Consider the following 20,675-nt stretch of genomic DNA (forward strand, 5'->3'; position numbering starts at 1 on the left):
ACCCTGTGGGATAGTCCCAGACATCAGAGCCACGGCTGCTGGTTTATTAATATCAGTTGAAGACCAGGGCTGAATCTCAGAATTTCACTCGGACAATCCAGAAGTTACCTTTTAAGAGCAAATGCTCTTGTGACCCTGTCTGTTCAGGGGCTCCAACTGCCGCTTGGCACCCTCAGGTGTCCATGGCTAAGCAAACGTAGCCACACACCCTGCAAACTGACCGCCCTGCGTGTGCAGTCCTTCCACCCAACAGTCCCTCCCAGACCCAGGCCAGCTCCTTCTTCCCAACCCAACTGTCTCAGTTCTGACCCCCTTTTGCCTATGTCATTAAAACACAACAACAACACTTAAAATGTTGTTTAAAAATACAATGAAGCAGCCATAGGAATTTTTTAACCACCCACGGCCCCATTGCTGATCCCTCGGTGCTGGCTACAGCTGACATTGGTTCACCTGTGAAGCCGTAGGAAACTGGATACTGTGTCTCTATACCAGGCATTTGGATTTCCTGGTCTGGGCTGTGGTCTGGCCCTAGGGACCTTCTTTTAAAAACTCCTGAGAGCATTTTAATATGCAAGAGGACTGAGAACCACTGTCCTAAATCAAGGCCTCTCAGTTATGGTTAGGTCCTCACCTTAGTGCCATCTCACTTGTCGTTACTTATATCTGGATTTTTCTTAGCCTATGCAAGTCTTTATCCTGTCATATGTTTCTTCTATTTTAATAGACTATAAAACCCTTAGAGAATGATGCTTATAATTTCTTTCTTATCACATACATGAAAGGAGTAGAAGAGAAAGGTGACAGAAGGCGGCCAGGCTGTTGCGTTAAGCTGTCCCGCTGTGTCTCCAGGCCACAGGTGTGCGTTGGGCCTGATGCAGATGCAGAACAAACACCTGTAATGGGGATGCACCTCTCCCCTCCCTTCCTTGTCTCCTAGCGAAAGTGGACTAGTGATAAGCAGTGTGATCAGAACTGCCCTGGAGAGAGCCTGGATGATGCAGTTTGAATAACTGACACTTGATGCAGGATGCTTTCTTCAGTGTTACTGAGGATTTAAAAACTATTCTCAATTGCCCCATTTAGCACCACATTTTCCCTTGTGCTTCTTCACCCCTTTTTCCTCTTAAAACTCTTTTATTCTCCTCAACATCATCTTTGGAAGAGGAAAGGAAGAGATGAGACAAACATGTGTTCCATTGACCACGACAGAGCACTATGGTGCTCCTTGTCAATCTCGCCATCTCTGAATGGCCCTCCCCTCCCTTCCCTTGGCAGCTGCCACCAGGAGGGCTGAGCCGGGCGTTTTAAGGGGACACAAAGGCTCTGAGGGCCTGTGCCCTGCCTCTCCTTCCTTTCTGGAGCTTGAAGTCTTGTCAGGGAGAAGCAGATACTTGTGAGCCTCCCATAATGGCTAATGATTAAAGAGCCCAGATTAGTTAGCTCCAACCTATAACCACGTGTTAAAAAGATACATCAAAAGGGAAGAAGAGCCAGCCAGCCAATGGTTTGCAGTTGGGTTGAGATCTCCCTGAGATGGGCTTTGCCATCCGCCTATGAGCCTGGGAGGAAATGAAAACGTGCCTGTTGTCTACTAGATATTTCCACTAAGCATCCTGCCAGTCAACTTTTCACTCTCTCGGCTTGGCTGGGAATGAAGAGATCTGAGAACTGGAAGGCCCTGGCTAAGAGGAATATAAAGGCTAATAATCGTAGGAAGAGAAGAGAGGAAGAAAGGACTCCTGTCAGAGGCAGTGGGGCGCTCCTGCCCCAGGGGGTGCAGAGAGTGGGGGTCCTCACAGGTTTCCACAAGAAGATGGGACCTGAGGTTATTCATTCTAAAGTGTTGGCACTTCATGTAATTTGTTCCTTTGGAAGAAAGCGAAGATGCTGCTTTTTCTGTGAATCACTGCATTTGTCTAGTTCTGGGCCCTCAGTCCTTGCAGGGTTGTAAGCGCCTCTCCGCTAATTACAGCCCCGGGGACACTTCAGCAGTTGCCAAGAGATGGCCGGCAGGTACTAAGAATTTTTCTCAGAGACGATTTTTGGAAATGACTCTTAATTAAAGCTTATTCGAAATAACCTTGATATTTTGTTTCAGAAGAACCTGGAGCTTCTGACGCCCAGGTCCACACTCCCGGGCACCCCGTGTCCTGGTTCCAGCAGGCGGAGCACGTATGGCCTCGGCGGTGGGTTCCTGGAAGACCCAGCGGCTCCGCCTGGCTTTCTGTTTAGCAAAAACCAAACCAAGGCAGAGGCCACATGGAGCATGTAGGTCTGCTGACGAAAAACAAGAATATTTCCTACTCTTCTTTTTCAGAGTGATATGTAAAGATAACCAGGACGTTGAACCTCTAAGCAATAATAAAGAGAAAAGCTGGTTCCTTTTCCCTGTTAGCCTTTAAAATTCCCTCAAAAGGTTGGAAAAAAATTTTCTTAAAATGGAAAACATGCCAGTCATCTTTGTTTAGAAAATCCCTGAAGTGCTTAGGCGCTGCCATTGCCCAAAGGCCTCTCAGGCCCAAGGAGCCCAGGAGCATCACTGTGAAGAGTGCCGAGAAAAACAGGCAGAACCCTGCTTTCCGACCGAAGGCTTTAAGAATAGGAGACAGTGAAACTCCAGATGCAAAGAGGACATATTCCACCCACCTCACACGCTCGCAGGGCCCTGCCTGCAGCGCTCAGCGCTCCCGTCTGGGAACCGGGGTCAGTACCGCCAGCCAGCATCTCCCTTCTCGCCAGCCGGACCGTCCTCCTGTGAGGTGGCCTGATGCTGGAGAAAGCCGCTGCGGTGGCCAGGACTCACTGTGAGGTTCCACTCCCCCAGCCCTAACCTCAGGCAGAACTAGAGGTGCCAGCTGCGTGGCTGCTGAGGTAGCTGGGCAGACTGTGTGGCCGACTGAGCCCGTGCGCTGTAGTTAGGGAAACCCTAACTACATCCCTAGGGCTCAGAGAAGTAGCTAAAGAAACAGCCCGACTCCAGTTAACGCCAGAGCTTCTGTGACATCTGGGTGTGCCCTCTGAGGCCAGGCTCCTGACCAGGGAAGTGTGTGCTGACCCAGACCACCAGAATCAAGGGTCCCAGAGAGAAGGGAACAACACAGAAGAAAAGAAGCAGCCAGAAATGGAACTCCGTGGCTGCTCTCTACCCGGTTACCCAAAATGTTGGCTGAGCCATGTTTACATATCAGAACTCAGGCCCAGCGTGGGTCTGGGGACGCACATGCACCTTCGCTACTGCTTAAGCAGACGGGAACCGCAGCTTCATGCCAGGTCATCGCATAAACCCCACGAGGGCCATGGCCTGCAGACATTCATTTCATAAACGTTTGGAATGTTAAGAGGTGCTAAGAAGAAAAAGCTAAAGGAGGACCAGCAGTGCTGCTGAGAAACATAACGCTGGGGTGGCGCTTTAAAATCGGGGTCAGGGGAGGCCTCACTGAGAAGGGAACATTTGAGGGAAGACATGACAGAGCTGATGGAGAGAGCCAATTAGAACTGGTGGGGAGGGGAGAGGGAGGCATTCCAGGTAGAGGAACAGCAAGTGCCAAGGTCCTGAGGCAGGACCTTTCCGGGAACAGTGAGGAGCCCAGTGTGGTTAAGGCAGAGAAAGCAAGGGGGTGGAGAGGATGAGGCAAGTCAGAGCAGCCTGTGGGCCAGCAGGGAAACTTTGACTGTTGCTTTTGGGGTGGGGGGGGGGGGTGTTAGGCAGTAGAATAACATAATAAGAATTTTTGTCTTAAAAAAATCACTCTGGGCTTCTGTAGAGGGGCTGTTCTATAGGAGGGGTAGGAAGGAAACTAGTTAGAGGACAATCCGTTCCTTCTGTATTCCTGTCCCCGGGCACAGCGGCATGTTGACTAATGAATGAGCATGTGGGGTCCTCACAGAGGTTCTTCCCGATCATCCCCATGGGGCCTCTCTAGAGGCCCCCTCATCCCAGGGCCCCCAAAGGCAGCCCTGACCTGGGTTGCACAGTGAAGGGAGCAGTTACAGCGGCTCTCTGTGTGGGGAGATTTGGGTTGGAAGGGAGAAAATAAAAAGGAGAAGGACAGAGTTTTGACCTGCAGTCACATATCCCCTCCTGCACAAGACCCTGCAGACTCGTCCCAGAACTCGGTGGTCTTAGACCAGTGAGCTGATGTGAAGAATCATGGCAGATGAGTGTCTCTGGAGCATGGAACATTATGTTAAGAGACAGTAACTCAGTTATCCAGAAGAGCGAGGCTATGAGAGCAAGGTCCCCGGGCACTGTCTCACTCTCACAAACTTGGTTCTAGAACAATCAATGAACAGTATTAGCTCTTTGCATATGTGTGGACATTTGCAACACCTTCCCCACCATCTGCCCTCAGTAGAGCACCATTGTCTCTCTGGCAGTTAGTTTTGAATTGAGAGGAAGTGTGTGTTTTTCATTGTCAAGTGGCTGGTCATATCAAGGCCAAGGCTCAAGTGCTAAGTCTGCTCCCACAAGACTCACTGCACCCCATTCGGAGAGGACCCTCCTTGTGGGGAACACACTCCTGGAAATGAACAACAGGGAGGAGGAGGCAAGCCCTTTGGAGGCAAAGGCTAAACGTTCCTCCCCAAAGGCTGTATGACAGAAGCACGTCCCCTTCGGCAGACATCCCTAAAAAACTTGGCTGAAAGTTAACCGGAGTATTTCCTATTTTAGAGTGCAAATGGAGCTCCACAGGGAGGGTTCACACGTAGGAAAGATCTTAATTATGGACCAAAATAGCTTCCTGAATGTCTGAAGACCAAGGACAGCTTTTACCGGTGAACCTACCAGACCGTTCCATTGCTTCTTTAATGTTTCCTGAGACAGATACTCATCACTCATCATTCTCCCACACGTCACCACCAACGTAACTGCTGCATATTTTTGAGCTATTGGTTATTGGGAATTTAAAATATACTCCTGTGCTGCATACAAAATTCCAGGTGTCTTGGAGGAAGTCACACTGTAATCCTGCCTCTAGTTATTACAAGACAGATGAAGTCCAGTTAAATAAACCTGAGAGGCAGCCTTGAAGGTCAGGGTAGTGTGTTACCTGAGGGCTGGCCCCATTTACTTTGCTTTTGAACGTGGTTAAGTTTGTAGTGTGGTTAAGTCTGTAGTGCTGTGCAGGAGGAGACATGCTGGTGGCAACTGCTAAACCACATAGCCGCCCAGTCCCCCTGCCTCCTTTGGGGTTCATGGGGAGTGGGGGTACTTTTCCCCTAAAACTCAGAGCCACATCTGTTGTCATTTTTGGTAAAGTAATAGCAGTAGCTCTCCATATTCCCTTCTATTTCATTTTTCCCTTTTTAAAAACAGCATATTGAGATATAATTCACATACCATAGAATTGGTATGTACCCATTTAAAGTGTACAATTCCTATCCGAGAGATGCAAATCAAAACAACAATGCGGTACCATCTCACACCTGTCAGAATGGCCAACATCAACAAATCAACAAACGACAAGTGTTGGCGAGGTTGTGGAGAAAAAGGAACCCTCGTGCACTGCTGGTGGGAATGCAGACTGGTGCAACCACTGTGGAGAACAGTGTGGAGTTTCCTCAAAAAACTGAAAATGGAACTCCCATTTGACCCAGTAATCCCACTCCTAGGAATATATCCCAAGAAACTAGAAACACCAATCAGAAAGGATATATGCACTCCTATGTTCATAGCAGCACAATCTACAATAGCTAGAATCTGGAAACAGCCTAGGTGCCCGTCAGCAGATGATTGGATCCAAAAACTATGGTACATCTACACAATGGAATACTATGCTGCCATAAAAAAGAAGGAATTCTCATCATTTGCAGCAACCTGGATAGAACTAGAGAACATCATGCTGAGTGAAATAAGCCAGTCAATGAAAGAGAAATACCACATGGCCTCACTCATTTATGGATATTAAAGAACATTATAAACTGACAAACCAAAAGTCAGATATAAAGACAGTAAAGCAATAAGCAGACTGTAAAATTACAGCGGGGAGAGTAGGGAGATCTGGGGGAGATAAGAGATCAACCGAAGGACTTGTATACATGCATATAAGTACAACCAATGGACACAAAACTCTGGGAGGGGGGGGGCAATGTTAAAATATGTACACAGATAATAATTTAATAAAAATAAAAAAAAAAAAGAATCCAATGGTTAAGATGGTTAGAAAAAAATAAATAAATAAAATAAAAATAAATAAAGTGTACAATTCCATTTTTAGTATGTTCACAAGGTGTGCAACCATCACCATAATCTAACTTTAGAATATTTTTATCCCTCCCTAAAAACAAAAACAAACCTACTAGTAGTCAATTCACATTCTCCCTACCACACCCCAAACCCTAAGCAACCTAAGTCTACTTTCTGTCTTTGGATCTGCTTATTCTAGACTCTTCCCATGAGTGGTATCACGTATGTGGTCTTTGGTCACCAGCTTTTTTCACTTAGCATGTTCTCAGGGTTCATCCATGTTACAGCCTGTATCAGTATTTCACTTCTTATTGCCGAATAATAAATAGTCTACTGTAAGGGTAGACCACATTTTGGTCATTCTTTCATCAACTGATGGCCATGTAAGCTGTTTTCATATTTTAGCTGTTATGAATATTGCTGCTATAAACATTTCTGTAGTGTTTTTTTCATTTTGAGATGTGAATTACAACTAGTAGAAGGAACAGTGGCTCGACATAACTAAAATCTTACTGTTCCTGTTCTGTGAGGTAGCGAGGGGTTCTGAGAAGCTTTTCCCAGAAGGGCCTATCCAGAAAGTTGACACTAATATTAATTTTAAATTTATAATTTACTTAATTTATATATATATATATATATATATATATATATATTGTAAAAGGCTAATATGCTAAGTGTCAGAGTGTCCGGGAAATGACGTCACATAGCAACATAGCAATGCCCAGCTTCCTCTCCCTAGCAACAAGCCTCCTTGGAGTTTCTTCAGCCTGGGACTATGACTTGCTTCATAACCAGGTGAAAACATTTAACACTGTAACCAAATATCTGTGAAGCTTTTTCACATGCCTCATCTCATTTGATCCTCACAGAAGTCCTGGAGTAGGTAGATAGGAGACTCGGTGGAATCCTATTTTCTTTTCATTAGTCAGAAAATGGAGATTTAGAAAGCTTAGAAACTTCACCTGACTGAAAAGAAGTAAGAAATGGTGGATCTTGAAAATGAGTTTAGGTTTTCTCACTGTCAGAATATAGTCAAACACTGCTGCAGTTAAATATTTTACCCTTTGTTCTCCCTGTGTGATCTACAATAATAATCTGCTTCATGTTGATATGTACTGTCGCGTTACTGACAATTACCTGAAAGAGAAGTTGGGGTGCTTTGCTGGTCTGGAAACAGTGTAGCTACATCAGAAAGCAAGTTTATTCTATCTAATAAAAGGATAACTTGCAAATTAACTGTCACTCTGTCACAAATATGGCGGTGCCCATAGCCACAAGATGGTGACACCCAGTCCTCTCAGCCCCACAGAGTCCCCCAGTCCAGGAGGCGGGGGGCAGCCAAGCATTCCACCTCAGCTGCAGAGGGCCTCTGGGCAGCAGACACAGATCAGCTGGGGGTGAGGAACGCTTGTGTCATTCAGCACCGGCCACGGATGGGCCTCTGGGCAATGGGCGCAGAGAGAACTACTGGCACACAGATTTGTGTGCAGGGTTACTAGTTCTATATAAAAGGCTAAGTTGACTCGGCATCTACATGATACATATAAAGCTCTCTCACTGATGCCAATTGCACTTGTGTGTTTCTATCGTGAATTTGGTTGTCACTTCTATTATAGAGAAAGGGCAATAGTGATGTTAAAATATTTCTTTTAATTAATTTACTTTCAATGTGCAGGAATTCATGCACCTGACCATTAATTTACCAGGTGTACCAGTTAGTAAGGCGGATATTTTTCAATAAATGGAGTTACACATACGTTGATATATATGCAATTTGATATGAATGCTATTTTGTTGTATTGACAGCAAGCTTCCAAACTTCATATGTCAAATTTGCTGAAGGTGTTAACATCATAGATATTTTTACACTTAAAAATGTTAAATTTTGTGCCAAAAAAAAAAGAGCATTTGTGGGAAGTTTTAATTCATTACTTTATTTTGAAGAAAAGTACTGCTGAAAGCTATTGTACACTTCAGGAAGCTTATAATGCACCTGCTTTATCTGAAGATACTTGTCAACACTGGTTTAAACACTTTAAAAGTGATGATTTCTATGTGAAAGACAAAGAATGTCCCGGTCAACCGAAAAAGTTTGAAGATCAACAATTACAAGCATTATTGGATGAAGATGCATGTCAAACTCAAAAGCAGCTTGCTTAAAGATTAAAAGTTGCTCGGCAAACCATTTCCAATCATTTACAAGCAATGGAAAAGATTTTAAAGGAAGGAAAATGGGTGCCACATCCACTGAACGAAAGACTTATGGAAAACCAAAAAGTCATCAGTAAAATGTTGCTTCAATGGCATGAAAAAAAGTCTTTTTTGCATCGAATTGTGACTGATGATGAAAAGTGGATTTATTTTGAGAATCCGAAATGAACAAAATGATCCAGGTCAACCTTGAACATTGACTGCAAGGCCAAATCGCTTCGGAAAGAAGACAATGCTCTGCATTTCGTGGGATCAGGAAGGTGTGGTATATTATGATCTTCTAAAACCAGGTGGAACCTTTAATACTGATTGCTACCGACAACGAATAAACAGTTTGAACCACGCTTTGATCGTAAAATGACCAGAATATGCCAGAAGACACCGCAAAGTGATTTTGCTTCATGATAACGCACCATCACACACTTCAAAACCAGTTAAATACACGTTAAAAGATCTTGCCTGGGAAGTATTAACAAACTTGCTATATTCACCAGACTTTGCTCCTTCAGATTACCACTTGTTCCGAATCGATGGCACACACATTTTCTGAGAAGCACTTCAAAAGGTACAAAGAAGTGGAAAATTGGGTCTCTGAATGGTTTGCCTCAAAACAAGAAAAGTTCTATTGGGACGGTATCCACAAATTACCAGAAAGATGGGGGGAAATGTGTAGCTAGTGATGGACATTACTTTGAATTAAGCACTTTTGCTGTTTCTCTTGAAATTATCGTGTTTTCTTTGATTATAAAATCCACATTATTAAGCGGTACACCTGGTACCTATAAGAGTACATTATAGTTGCAGAAGAGAAAGAGAAGAATGTCAGGGAAGTTTTCTCATGAGTTTTCCACCTGCTGGCTTGGTCCCTATGCACATGCAGGCACATCATCACACGCTCCCTCTTGCCTGCTCACCTCTTGGTCCAGCTGTCCTAGCTTTCTGCTGCAGAACCAAAGCTGATGGACAAGACCAACAACCAAAAGGAGGAAGCTGAGCCCAGAGCCAGGGCCAGGACACAGCCACTGCTGCTGGGTTGGATATACTGGAAGCCGTCCGTGGGCCATTTGGAAATGTTAATTAGGCTGGCCAGTTCCCACTGATCTTGGTTGCCAGTGTTGAGTGTGTAGCTTACCCCTTCCCTGGCTGCACCTGTTCCCTTCCTCAGAGCCATTCCAAGGGGTCTGAATACCCGGCAGCTCTCTGATCTCCGCTCTGTCGGCCTTCCTGCTGGGAGGATGTTTAGCACTGGAACCGTGGTCCGCTGTTTCCCTCATCCATGCCAGCTCTCAAAACCATTCCCTTCCCTAATTATCTTGAACCAGTTAATCATTTTCCACACTGGCTGTTCGGTAACAAGAACCCAGAGCGAGGCAGCCACTTTCCCTGTCTGACCCTGCCCAGCTCATCCCAGGTGGCGGTCCTGGATGGCAGCCTTTCCTCAGAGGCAAGAGCTCGGTTCAAATCCTTGCTCTTTGCTACCCCAGTGAGTACGGCCAAAGAAAACATGCCACAAAGAGGCCCTGCAGCTGCTGAAAAGCCTCCAGGCGGCAGAGCTACGTGGAACACAGAAAATCTCCCACCAAGATGATTGTATCCTGTGTTCCTTTAAATCCTTGTTGATATCCAGAATATCAGAGAAGGCACACGAGCCCACAGAAGTAAGACATCTTTCTCTTAAGAGTGACTTCCAGTTCTCCGGGCTCCGCTCTGAGTCTGAGCCCGAGTGGCCCGCTGGCCTCTGAGTGACATTTGAAGGGCTCTTCCTGGAGGGCTCCTGCTCAGCTGCTCTGAGATGTGAGCAGGGCCAGCTCCCGATTCCCAGCACCGCTAACCTGGACGTAGTATGTATGCTAAGCAAAATAAGCCAGTCAGAGAAAGACAGGTATCACATGATCTCACTCATGTGGAATCTAATGAACAAAACAGATCCTGAGACACAGAAGCATGGAATAGGCTGCAGAATCTCAGAAAGTGGGGGGTGGGTGGATGGGAAGAGATCAACCGAAGAACTTGAATGCATATATGCATAAGCCATGGCCACAGACCATAGATTGGTGAAGGCCTGGGGTGGGGAGTGGAGGTGGCTTAGAAGAGGTCAGTTGAGGGGGAGGGGATATGTAATATTTTCAACAATAACAATTTTTTAAAATATTAAAATTAAGGGGAAAAAAGAAAAGAACAACCTTGCAAGACACATCTTAGCCCTGGCTGGTTTTCTCAATGGTTAGAGCATCCGCCCTCAGACAAAAGGGTTGTGGGTTTGACTCCTGGTCAAGGGCCTGTACCTGGGTTGCGGGTTTGATCCCAGCCCTGGTTGGGGAGCTTGCAGAAAGCAACCAATCAGTTGTCCCTTTCACATGGATGGTTCTCTCTCTCTACCTCTCCCCCTCTCTCCCTTCCACTCTGGTAAAAATCAATGGAAAAAAATCTCCTCGGGCAAGGATTAACAATAACAATAACAAAAGGCACGTATTAACCCCGTGTTCCAGTGTCTCTCAACCTCGGTTCATCATTGCCCCACATGGAGGCTTCTGAAGCATGTTTATTTCCTAATTTGTCCCCTTCCCTGAAACACCACAGAAATACTGTATGTCTGTTTATTGTAGTACTTATTCCGAAGCCTTATGCACATAAGGAATGAGATACTTCTGCCCCCCTGGGGTGACACTGCCTCATTAGAACGCATGTCATAGCTCCTCCACCACAGCCCCAGAGCCGAGGACGTCCTTGGTGTTCCCTCCACGGCGGTAGCCCCGAGCCTGGAACATATCGGATATCCAGTGATGAAAGCCTGGGATGATTAGGCTTTGTGTCCCTCCCCAACACCCCAAAGCATCACAGGCCTATTCTCTTTCCATCCCTCATCCCCAAGCATGATGCTCCCTTCTAGTGCCTCCAGCCCTGCCCGGTCAGTGGATACCTCATGCTCACCCCCGGGGATGGATCAGGAAACAGCCAACTCCTGTGTTCCAAGTACGGCCCCGTCCTTTGGTCACACTGCCTGTGTGTCAAGGGCAAGTGACATTTGAGCCCCATGGAATAATTAAGGCAGCCCCCAACTGTCTCTGTCTTTGCATCTCCTTAACTCACCCACGGACTGCCCGTTATTGAGACATTCTGTCTGGTCCAGCACACCACACCAGGCTGCATCTGGGGACATGCCTGGGAGGAACGCAAACCAGTCCTCATCAGCAATTACAAACAAGCCTCCATTGTTCACCCCGCCATCTGTTTTCTTGGTTTCTACCAATCAGGTGCCTCTACGCCCAGCATAACCAGGGCTGAGGGGGCTGCAGGGGAGAGAGACCGAGGAGCCCCTCCATGAACCCTTCGCTCACACTGGAACAGCACCTGCACATATGGGATATCCAGAGATGAAAGGCTGGAGAGGGCCCATGGCATGGTGCTTTGAAAAGCTGAAGCACCTCAACCCTAGGAAGACACATGCAGAATGGTCCTATGTTTGCGTCTTCCATGAGAGGAATGGAGCCCACAGCAAGCACAGTTCGGGGTGGAGGGCGGAGGGTGGCAGTGGGGGTAGGAAACCTAAGGAATCACATTATCTAGTGCACCCGTGGGAAATATTCTAGTCTGTTACCAGCAATTAGCACTTCCCAAGAACTTCCTGTGCTCCAGGAGCACAGTCAGTGCGGTGAGGAGAGTCCGCAGTGGTTGGAAATCAAGTAGGACAGAGAACGCTACTGGATCATCAACGACCGACCGGTTATTTATCCTGAAATCCCTAACCCTGAATGACTTTTGGGGGGGGTCAATACATTTTCATCGATACATTAGAAACTACAGCTTCACAAAGGTCCAGACTTGTTCAGAGAGCCCCACTGAAGAGGCCGTCAGTGGTCATTCCAAGGGCTTTCTGTCTTAGAGACGGCGCTGGTCACTGTGGCAGCCTTGGCAGCGGGGGCAGCAGACAGTCCACATTCCCCAATGTGGCCATGTCTGTGCCACTGATACATGTCCTTTGTCTGGATTTGATGGTGGCCCAGTGACGCTGAATTCAGGAGCATTTGGGGAGTTGGGGCGAGGAGCGATGGCTGGATGCATAAAGAGGCTGCATGAGGAAACAGGACCATGTGGTGATGAAAAAACCTGTCAAAGTCCAGAGCTCCCAGGTTCTCTTCCGTGAGGCATGGCTGCTGAGACCCCACCACTCTTGTGTGAGGGGTCCCCTTCCCCAGCCACCCTCTGCACAGCACGCCTCGTCTGCCTTCCTGGGACAGTCCCAGGACAGGGACACCGGTTCTGAGTGAACACACTGTGTCCATCTCAGAAACGGAAGATGAAACCTGCAGACCTGGAAATGTGCACACCTAGCGAGTGTCCATTATTTTTGTGGGCCATCCATTTAATTTCAGACACTTGTCTCGTTGACTCTGTTTTGCCTTGAAAACTCTTATCTTTGGCTATATCTTAGAGCAAACCAGTCAGGAAGTATTGGGCAGCAGGAGAAAGGGTAGAGAGGTGAGTGCTGCCCAGTGTCTGTGGGGCTCCCAATGGCATCAGCTTCCTATTATACATCCCAAGACTGCCAATGCCGCCTTCCTTTTGCATGGATACATGTGACAGCAGGTAGAACCATGTCCTACCAAGTCGAATTTTAAGTGACTTTTCCGTTCTAATGATCTCTAAGACAGTAACAACTCTCAGGCACCCAGGGATAAATGTATTATTAGCGCTGTGTTCGTCGTCAAGTGGATGAGCTGGTCTGTATTCATTTGATTTTATGCTCTTTCCCTTCAGATTAAAATACGTGAAGGTCTCATTGCTGTATCTGAGCAAGGTAAGACTGACACTCCAGCGGGTTTGCCCCACCTCCCTGCTCTTGGGGATGGGTGTGTACATTCACTAACAGCCTCCTTCCCTGGCTAACACCTCCTCGCGAACACATACGTGCTCTGTGCCCTCGTGTTCCTTCTGTTCCTATCTCCCCTCCCAAGGGGCCCTGCCCTGGGCCCTGCCCCTGCGTGTCTGTACTGCCCGGGGACCCAGCCTCGCCTTTTCTCTGCTCCTGCGCTCTGGGCGGAATCCGACACCAACACCTGCCATCCCGGAAGATGTCTTTGTTGCCCGCCCCATTGTGTGCGGAGCCTGGGGAGCCAGTGGACCGGGAACCGCCTTCTGTTTTTGTTGCTGGCGCGCAGGGAGGAGCAAGATCTTGAGATGGGCCGATAAGACCCTGCACGCGTGCTGGGCGGCCTTTGACTGGCTGCCTTCATAGGAGCCTCTGCCCGGGAAGGCCGTGGTCCAGGCGGCTAATGAATGGAACAGCTGGGGGAGGAAGAGCAGACAAAAGCCGGAGAGCATAGAGGGTGGAGAACCAAGGGATCCTGAGGTTTATGACCCAGAGGGCAGGCCAGGCCTGGGGGCAGGTGTGCCCTCCTCTGTGGGCCTCTGCTTTCTGCCTTGGGTCTAGGGTCCAGGCCCTTCCCTTGTGCACTGGCAGTCAGCAGCCCCATCCAGGGGTCCAGTGCTGGCTGAACTCCCTCTGTGGGGCCTGGGCCGTGGGCAAACAGGTGGGAAGGAGACTAAAGGATGACAACAATAATGTGGGCAACATCAGTGAGCAAGCTGTCGTTTATTTGTTTTTAATATATTTTTGTTGATTTCAGAGAGGATAGGAAGGGAGATAGAAATAGAAACATCAATGGGGAGAAAGAATCATTGGTCAGCTGCCTCTAGCTCACCCCTCACTGGGGATCAAGACCGAAACCCGGGCATGTGCCTGACCAGGAATCGAACCGGGATCTCCTGGTTCATAGGTCGATGCTCAACCACTGAGCCACGCCGGCCAAGCCAAGCTGTCTTATTAACAGTATTGCCCACAGTGGGACACATGGCACAGACTCCAATCACTGTGTCAGTAAATACGGAAGTTGGAAGTTCTGGTCCAGGTTTTTTGTTACACCTGCGGGGCCAGACCAGCAGCACTGCCGCAGCGAGCTGACCCTCCAGCTTAGCTGTCCTTCTCTCCTCGCAGCCAGGGCTTCGGCCCCGTCCGGGGGCTGTTGAAACAAAACTGGCTTGCTCATGTCAGGGTCTGGAGGCAACAAGAGCTACAACATTCAGGTGCTCACATCTGGCAGGGCAGAGCAAGGCAGTACAAAAGCCTGGGGGCTTCATGCAAAAATCTTGATTTCCTGGAACCACCATATCCGTGCATGTCCTCCTGCTTCTGACACAGAAGTGGTGAATGGGGCTCCAGGACCTTTGAAGCCCCGGCTTCCCGCAGGAGGGAGGGGCCAAGTGCATGGCATTGTCTCCCCTAGGACCCCCTGGTCCTTCCACAGCTGCCGCCCCCCCCCTCCTATCCCCATTATTCACGGGGTGCAGTGGGCATGCTGGAGCCAGCGCAGGCTGAGGATGCATCCAGAAAGGTGGGGACTGGAGAATGCGGGGGCGCTGTGGTGCTGGCTCCGGCTGGGGAGTGGCCTGCCCTTTGCCTGGGCGGTTAGGACCACTGTTTTCAGACAGAGGCTGGCGGCCACTTTGCCCAGAGCCCACGCAGGTCCTCAGAGCTGGCATCACTGCCCACCTGCTGCCTCCCTGGGCGGCTGTGCAGGGGTTTGATATTTTCTCTTTCCTTAATGTCCTATCTTCTTTGAAGAGCTCTTGCTTTCATTCACTTGCTCTTTTTTTTCTCCCCTTGCCCAATTGATCTGGTTACAATAGTGGGTGGGGTGGTTCCCAGTTGGTAAAGTGAAGTGTTAGGCAATTTGAATGTTGGGTAATTCAAAACGGAATGCTACCTGGGATTAAATCAGGTGTGTTTGCCTCCCTTCCCTACCTCCCCACTCCCCCCCCCCCCCCCCCCCGCTTTGAATGCTGGCACCACCCCTTCGGCTACAAGGGTTCAAAGAGATGCCTGTTACCAATGCCGTCTCTGCCATCGATGACAGAATAGCTGCATCGCCTTTGTCAAAAGCAGCCTGTTTTTAATGATGAAAATGGGAGGGAGGCCCAGGATGTTTTCTGTCCATGCAGACCTCACCGGGAGGGGAAGAGAGGAGAGAGGCCTTGGGAGGGAGTCACAGTGCTGAGCCTCCGACACCAGGAGGGTTGTCTCCTCCAGCCCAAGCATGGTTGCAAGTATTGATCTCAGAGACTCTTCCTAGAAACAATAGGGGAAGGTCAGAAAATGGAAAAAGGTGCTGTCTGCGAGTAAGATAACTTACAGAATTTAAAATGCCAATAATAATGAAAGCTCCCAAAGCCAAAGCCCCAGAAATGAGGCATCTCAGGAGCAGTCTAGAAACCTGCTTGTGAGGTTTGTTCCGGAAGTCTGGGTGAGATGCAGCTGTGTTTGAAAATAGACTCTGAGGGGGAGAAGGGTGATGAAATGATCCTCTCGCAGAACGGCCCCGAGGGACCGGGCTCCACCCGCAACAGTGGCCGAGTGTTGCAGCAGGCATTCCCGAATTCCTCCCGCTCCCTGAGCGGCCCCAGGAGGCAGCCACACGCCTGGAACTCTATCTCTCCTCTTCCCCCCCCCCCCCCCCCACCCTCAGAGCTCATCTGGATTCACTCAGACAAGCCACTTACTTATAGTTGTTAATCCTCACCCTAGGATATTTTCCCATTGATTTTGAGCGGGAGTAGAGGAAAGGGGAGGGAGAGAAACATCGATGTGAAAGACATCCATTCATTGCCTCCAGCACACACCCACCCAGGGCCCTGGATGGAGCCTGCAACCAAGGCATGTGCCCCTGACCGCAATCGAACCCGGGACCCTTTAGTCCCTGGGCCGACGCGCTATCCACTGAGCCAAACTGGCTAGGTCTCAGAGAAGCAATTCAGTCCTGGCCTCTCGACTCACACCCTTGGGGGAATAATGGAGTTGTAGCTCCTGTAAGATGTGACTATGTACATACAGTGAGTGATAACACTGACCGGGAGCCACACGCTGCCAGGGCCGTACTTGCTTCCTCGTTGACTAGAGTCTAGTCACTAGACAGTGCTGCTTCCTCGGCTCCTCTTCCCTTTACTGTCATCACATGCCTTCTCTCTCTCTCTACACCTGTGGACTGGACAGGAAGGCTGAGTCCATTTCAGAAAGATTCAAGGTTTCTTTTATGCCACAGGAAGGTCCAGAGCACAGACTGGGAGGCAATACCTTCCTTTGTTCATTCATCCCACAAACCTCCCAGCAGTGGGAAGGTGTCCGCCCACCCTCCCTTGTATCTCCCCACAGGGCCTCGCCTGGTGCCATGAGCCGACCTCTCTCTGCTTCCCTCGCAGGGCCCTGGCCGCCAGCCCGAGTGTCTACCTCACCTCTCAGCCAGGACCCCAGCCCCACCAGAACCTCCAGACCCAGAGACTCCGGCCCCTGCTGTGCTGGTGCCCTCTGCAGACCTTCCCGCCAGCGCTCCTGAAGGGAAATAAACCCCAAGGCAATGTTGCCGATTGGACTTTCGGACCAGGTGATGTGGTCTTGCCCCACAGCCTCACAACCTGGGGCTTCAAAAAAAGAAAAGAAAACATCCGCAACAGACAGATGCAGCCGCCCTGGCGTGGGTGAGGCTGCGCGGCAAGCTCCAGGGAGAAGAGCCAGGCTTTGGGGGAGGGCGCAGCTGCCGGGCTCTGTACCAGGTTCTGTCCTCGTTGATAAACCCAAGCGTGCTTCACAGCGGGGCCCGCAAAACAGCTGTGCCATCGATGGAGGGATTCTCCCTGCCCTGGCTGTGCTGGTTCTGATGTTAGAATTCACGGTTTGCTCAGACATTTCATCATCAAGGAAATGGGCTCTCCCTGGGGCCCGCGCCCCGGCGTTTCCCCTCAGGAGCTGCTTTGCCACCTGGTGCCTGAGGCTCACTAACTGGAGGGAGGCTTTCCTGGGCGTCCCGGAGGCACTCTGTCACGACAGTGACACTCCTGTCACGCACTCGGTGTTTCTAGAAATGCAGGGCCCGGTCCCTGGGGTGCTCCCAGGGCCCCGCTCAGCGCGGCCTCGCTCAGGGCCCAGCCTCGCTGGTGCTGGGGAGAGACCTGCACCCCGCGATGTCCACCCGCCTCCGAAGGCCGTGCCCGCGCTGAGCCGGCCTGCCCGCTGCCCAGAGAGAACCACGCAGGGGCCTCAAATGCTTCCCATCACACAGAGCTCTAGGGTTGCAGATGCCAAGGGAGGATTTGGTCAGACGGCTCAGAGGGATGCACAATGAGCCTAAAAATTAAAAAAGAAAAAGAAAGCAATGGAAAATTCAACCTGCCGCCAGCATCTTCCCAACTTGCTGGGGTCTGTGGGTGTGAGACAGAAATCAATCAGCGGGGGCACCTCTGCCTCTCACCTGGGCCCTCGCCCGTCTCAGTCTGGAGTCCGGCCCTCCGCCCTGTGTAGCACTTACCTTGTGAGCTGGTTTCACAGCCCACAGGCCCAGACCAGAGTGAGTTCCTGGCGTGGGATGGGGTGGAGATGGAGTGGGGGGTGGGCAGCTGCTGGCAGAGGCCCCAGGCAGGCGCTGGGTAAACCATGGGTGCTCTTCCTCTCTCCTCTGCCCTCTGCCCCGCACCCATGAGTGTTGCCCCCAGCCTGCTTTGTCACTTTTCCCGTGAGCCCTCTGAGCCTACTCGCCCCATCGGAGGTCACAGCAGTTTACCGACCAGCTGTTCTCTGTCCGCCAGCGGGTTGGTGTCCTGGTTCCTGACCTGGAGGAGAAACAGGCAGACCCAGGAGCAGGACGTCCTTTGGGGACAGTTGAGAAAGTCTCCTGTGGGGAGGGTGGGCCTTCTAATTCCAGAGGGAACTTGTTCTGCTTCGTAGGGGATTGCAGGTGCAGCGGGAGGCCCAGGCCCGCCAGACAGAGCAGCCCAAGCATGGTCTGAACGTGAGAGTGAGGGATGTTCCGAGGCAGAAGCTGCAGCCCTGGTCCACCACCCTGTGTAGGACTTACCTTGCAAGGTGATGGTCATACACAGGCCTGTGTTCGCCCCTGTGAAGGGGGACCGGAAATCACAGCACTGTCTGCTGCCTCAGCAAATGTCAGGAGCTTTATCTTCCTCTCCTCCCACACACACGCCTTCCTAATGACATGGGCTTTCTGTTCGCAAGGTTTGGCCCATCACTCACACTCCAGACCGCTGTTGAGCTACTTTTGTTCGTATTTACCAAGTCCCCTCTTCCTGACGAAAAGGCCTCTGCGTGTTCCTGGACCCGGAATCCCAGGGAGGTTAGGAGGGAAGTAGTTTCCAGAAGAACAGCCCGTCTTTCTGCTCACACCCCCGCAGAAGGCTTGGGTTCACCCCCAGTGTTGGGACTTGGAAGCCGCGTTGAGCTCCCCTGGACTTCCGAGCTGCGGTTCCCTTTTACCTCCGGGCCCCGGACCTCCTGGCCCTGCAGCGGGAAACTCCGTTGTGAGTTGCCAAGTAGCTAGACCTCCTGATCTCAGTGGCCCTGGGACTTGAGCTTACCCCCAGCGGTTTGGCGGCTGGAGCTGTTCCTGAGCGCTGGTCTCAGTGCCGGCTGTGGTCTGAGATGCTGAGTTGGGGCGTAGGGACCTGCAGCCAGGTTTGCTTGCAGTCATGTGGATGTGAAGCGTTTTGTTATCTGGGGTGGAAAATTGAAATGATCAAGTCTTTTTTTTCTTCTTCACTTAGAAAAGCAAATATTATGTTTTGTAATGGACGCCTCTCAGCAAAACCGGGAGGGTCACTAATGGGGGGGGAGGGGGACCCAACCTGAGTCAGAGGAGCGGGCCAGCCAGCCATCTGTAAACAAAAGTGGCCCTAATGGCCCCAAATGGATAAGACTTGATGGCTTCGGGCAAGACCAGGCCGGATCCCTCATGCTCACCACGCTGCTTTCTATAGTCTCACTGAGTAGGTTTTTGTACATAAAAAAAAATAATAAAAATAAAAAAATAGTAATGCCACAAAATGATGACGTCTTTAAAAATAGTAAAGCCTTAAGTATACAGAAGTGAGGAAACTTAGCTTGAGTCAGGGACCGTCACAGTGTCTTCGTGGAATTATGACTGCAGTTCCTAAGATGGTCGGGACTGGGAGGGGTTCACCCTTCACGTTGTGCCAGGGGCTGACCGGTCAGATCCTCAGCCTGGAAAACAAGATCCGGTGGATCCACAGGCAGTCAGATCACATCTTCCCGCCTTCCGCAGCTGCCACCCCCGCACTTCGCTGACCGTGACATTTGTATCACCCGGCGTTAGAGGAGTCCCTTAAAATGACCGTGATGTCTTCCATGTAACCGCGGTACCTTTGCGTCTACTGAAGCGGAATGTGCGCATCTGAAGGGAAATCCATCGTAAACAACCACCGTTATACTTGCACTCAATCTCTAGGTATGACATCCACCCTAAGTGAATGTTTTCTTGTTTTCAGGCCTACAATACTGAGTACATGTAAATAAGGAAAACATTTGATAAACATGGTAATTTAAGGTATAGCTTGTCATTTGATTTTTATTTTACTATCTCTTATTTAATTTTCCTGATGCTTCACAGCGGGGCTTATGCCTGTGAGGCGGTGGAGACCTCTATGTGTAACTCACCTTCACAGGCCTGTGTCTTGCGTGGACACGAAGATATGCCCCACCAGGAGAGCACACAGCTCCACAGGTGCCGCCACTGGACTCCAGTTGACCCTCCTTTTCTCCTTAATTATGATTTACTGTGATGATTTAATGAAGTAGAAACACAGCACTTATGTGCCATATGTTTTGTTTTGTTTTGTTTTCATTATAGTTTGTAAGAAAATAAAGTTTATCCTGGTATCTAACAAAAGATGGTTTGTGTTTTTATCAGATGAAGTTGTGCAGAAGTTTTTTTTTTTAAACAAACACAAGCCTAGCCCAGCCAGCATGGCTCAGTGGTTGAGTGTCCACCTATGAACCAGGAGATAATGGTTCGATTCCTGCTCAAGGCATATGCCCTGGTTGTTGGCTCAATCCCTAGTGTGAAGTGTGCAGGAGGCAGCCAGTCAATGATTCTCTTTCATCATTGATGTTTCTAATTCTCTCTCTCTCTCTTCCTCTGTGAAATCAACAAAAATATATTTAAACAAAAAACCAAAGCCAAAATATTTATTCAAAATGGTAGCCAGTACCAATCCAGTGAAGTTCACTAATGTGAGTAATGAAAAATTGACCTCTGAGTTCATAACACGGTATGCTAGAACCACTCACATGAGTATTTGAGCCTAAGCATCTTTGATCTCATGTTGATGGCCCTGCCTCAAGGCTAAAACCATCACATTGTAACGGCCTGACCAGTCGGACTCTGCCAGCCGCCTGGGCTGCTCCTGTGCAATG

General features: G+C 49.4%; 1 protein-coding gene across 5 annotated transcripts in view; it reads left to right on the forward strand.

Moving 5' to 3' along the window:
* Positions 1–20,388, forward strand: part of RALGAPA2 (Ral GTPase activating protein catalytic subunit alpha 2) — a 280,255-nt gene extending 259,867 nt beyond the window's left edge. For 2 of the 5 annotated variants that reach the window (XM_084887000.1, XM_084887003.1), the window contains one exon: positions 2,102–3,661. In XM_084887000.1, coding sequence (XP_084743126.1) covers positions 2,102–2,235 — 134 coding nt within the window. In that variant the 3' untranslated portion in view covers positions 2,236–3,661. Of the gene's footprint in view, positions 1–2,101; positions 3,662–13,159; positions 13,200–16,654 lie in introns of those variants that run through there. The other 3 variants (XM_084887001.1, XM_084887002.1, XM_084887004.1) reach the window with 3 other exon arrangements.
* The last annotated feature ends 287 nt before the right edge of the window (positions 20,389–20,675 follow it).

Source organism: Pipistrellus hanaki, assembly GCF_964339955.1.
Source record: "Pipistrellus hanaki genome assembly, chromosome: 6".
Taxonomy (NCBI): Eukaryota; Metazoa; Chordata; class Mammalia; order Chiroptera; family Vespertilionidae; genus Pipistrellus; species Pipistrellus hanaki.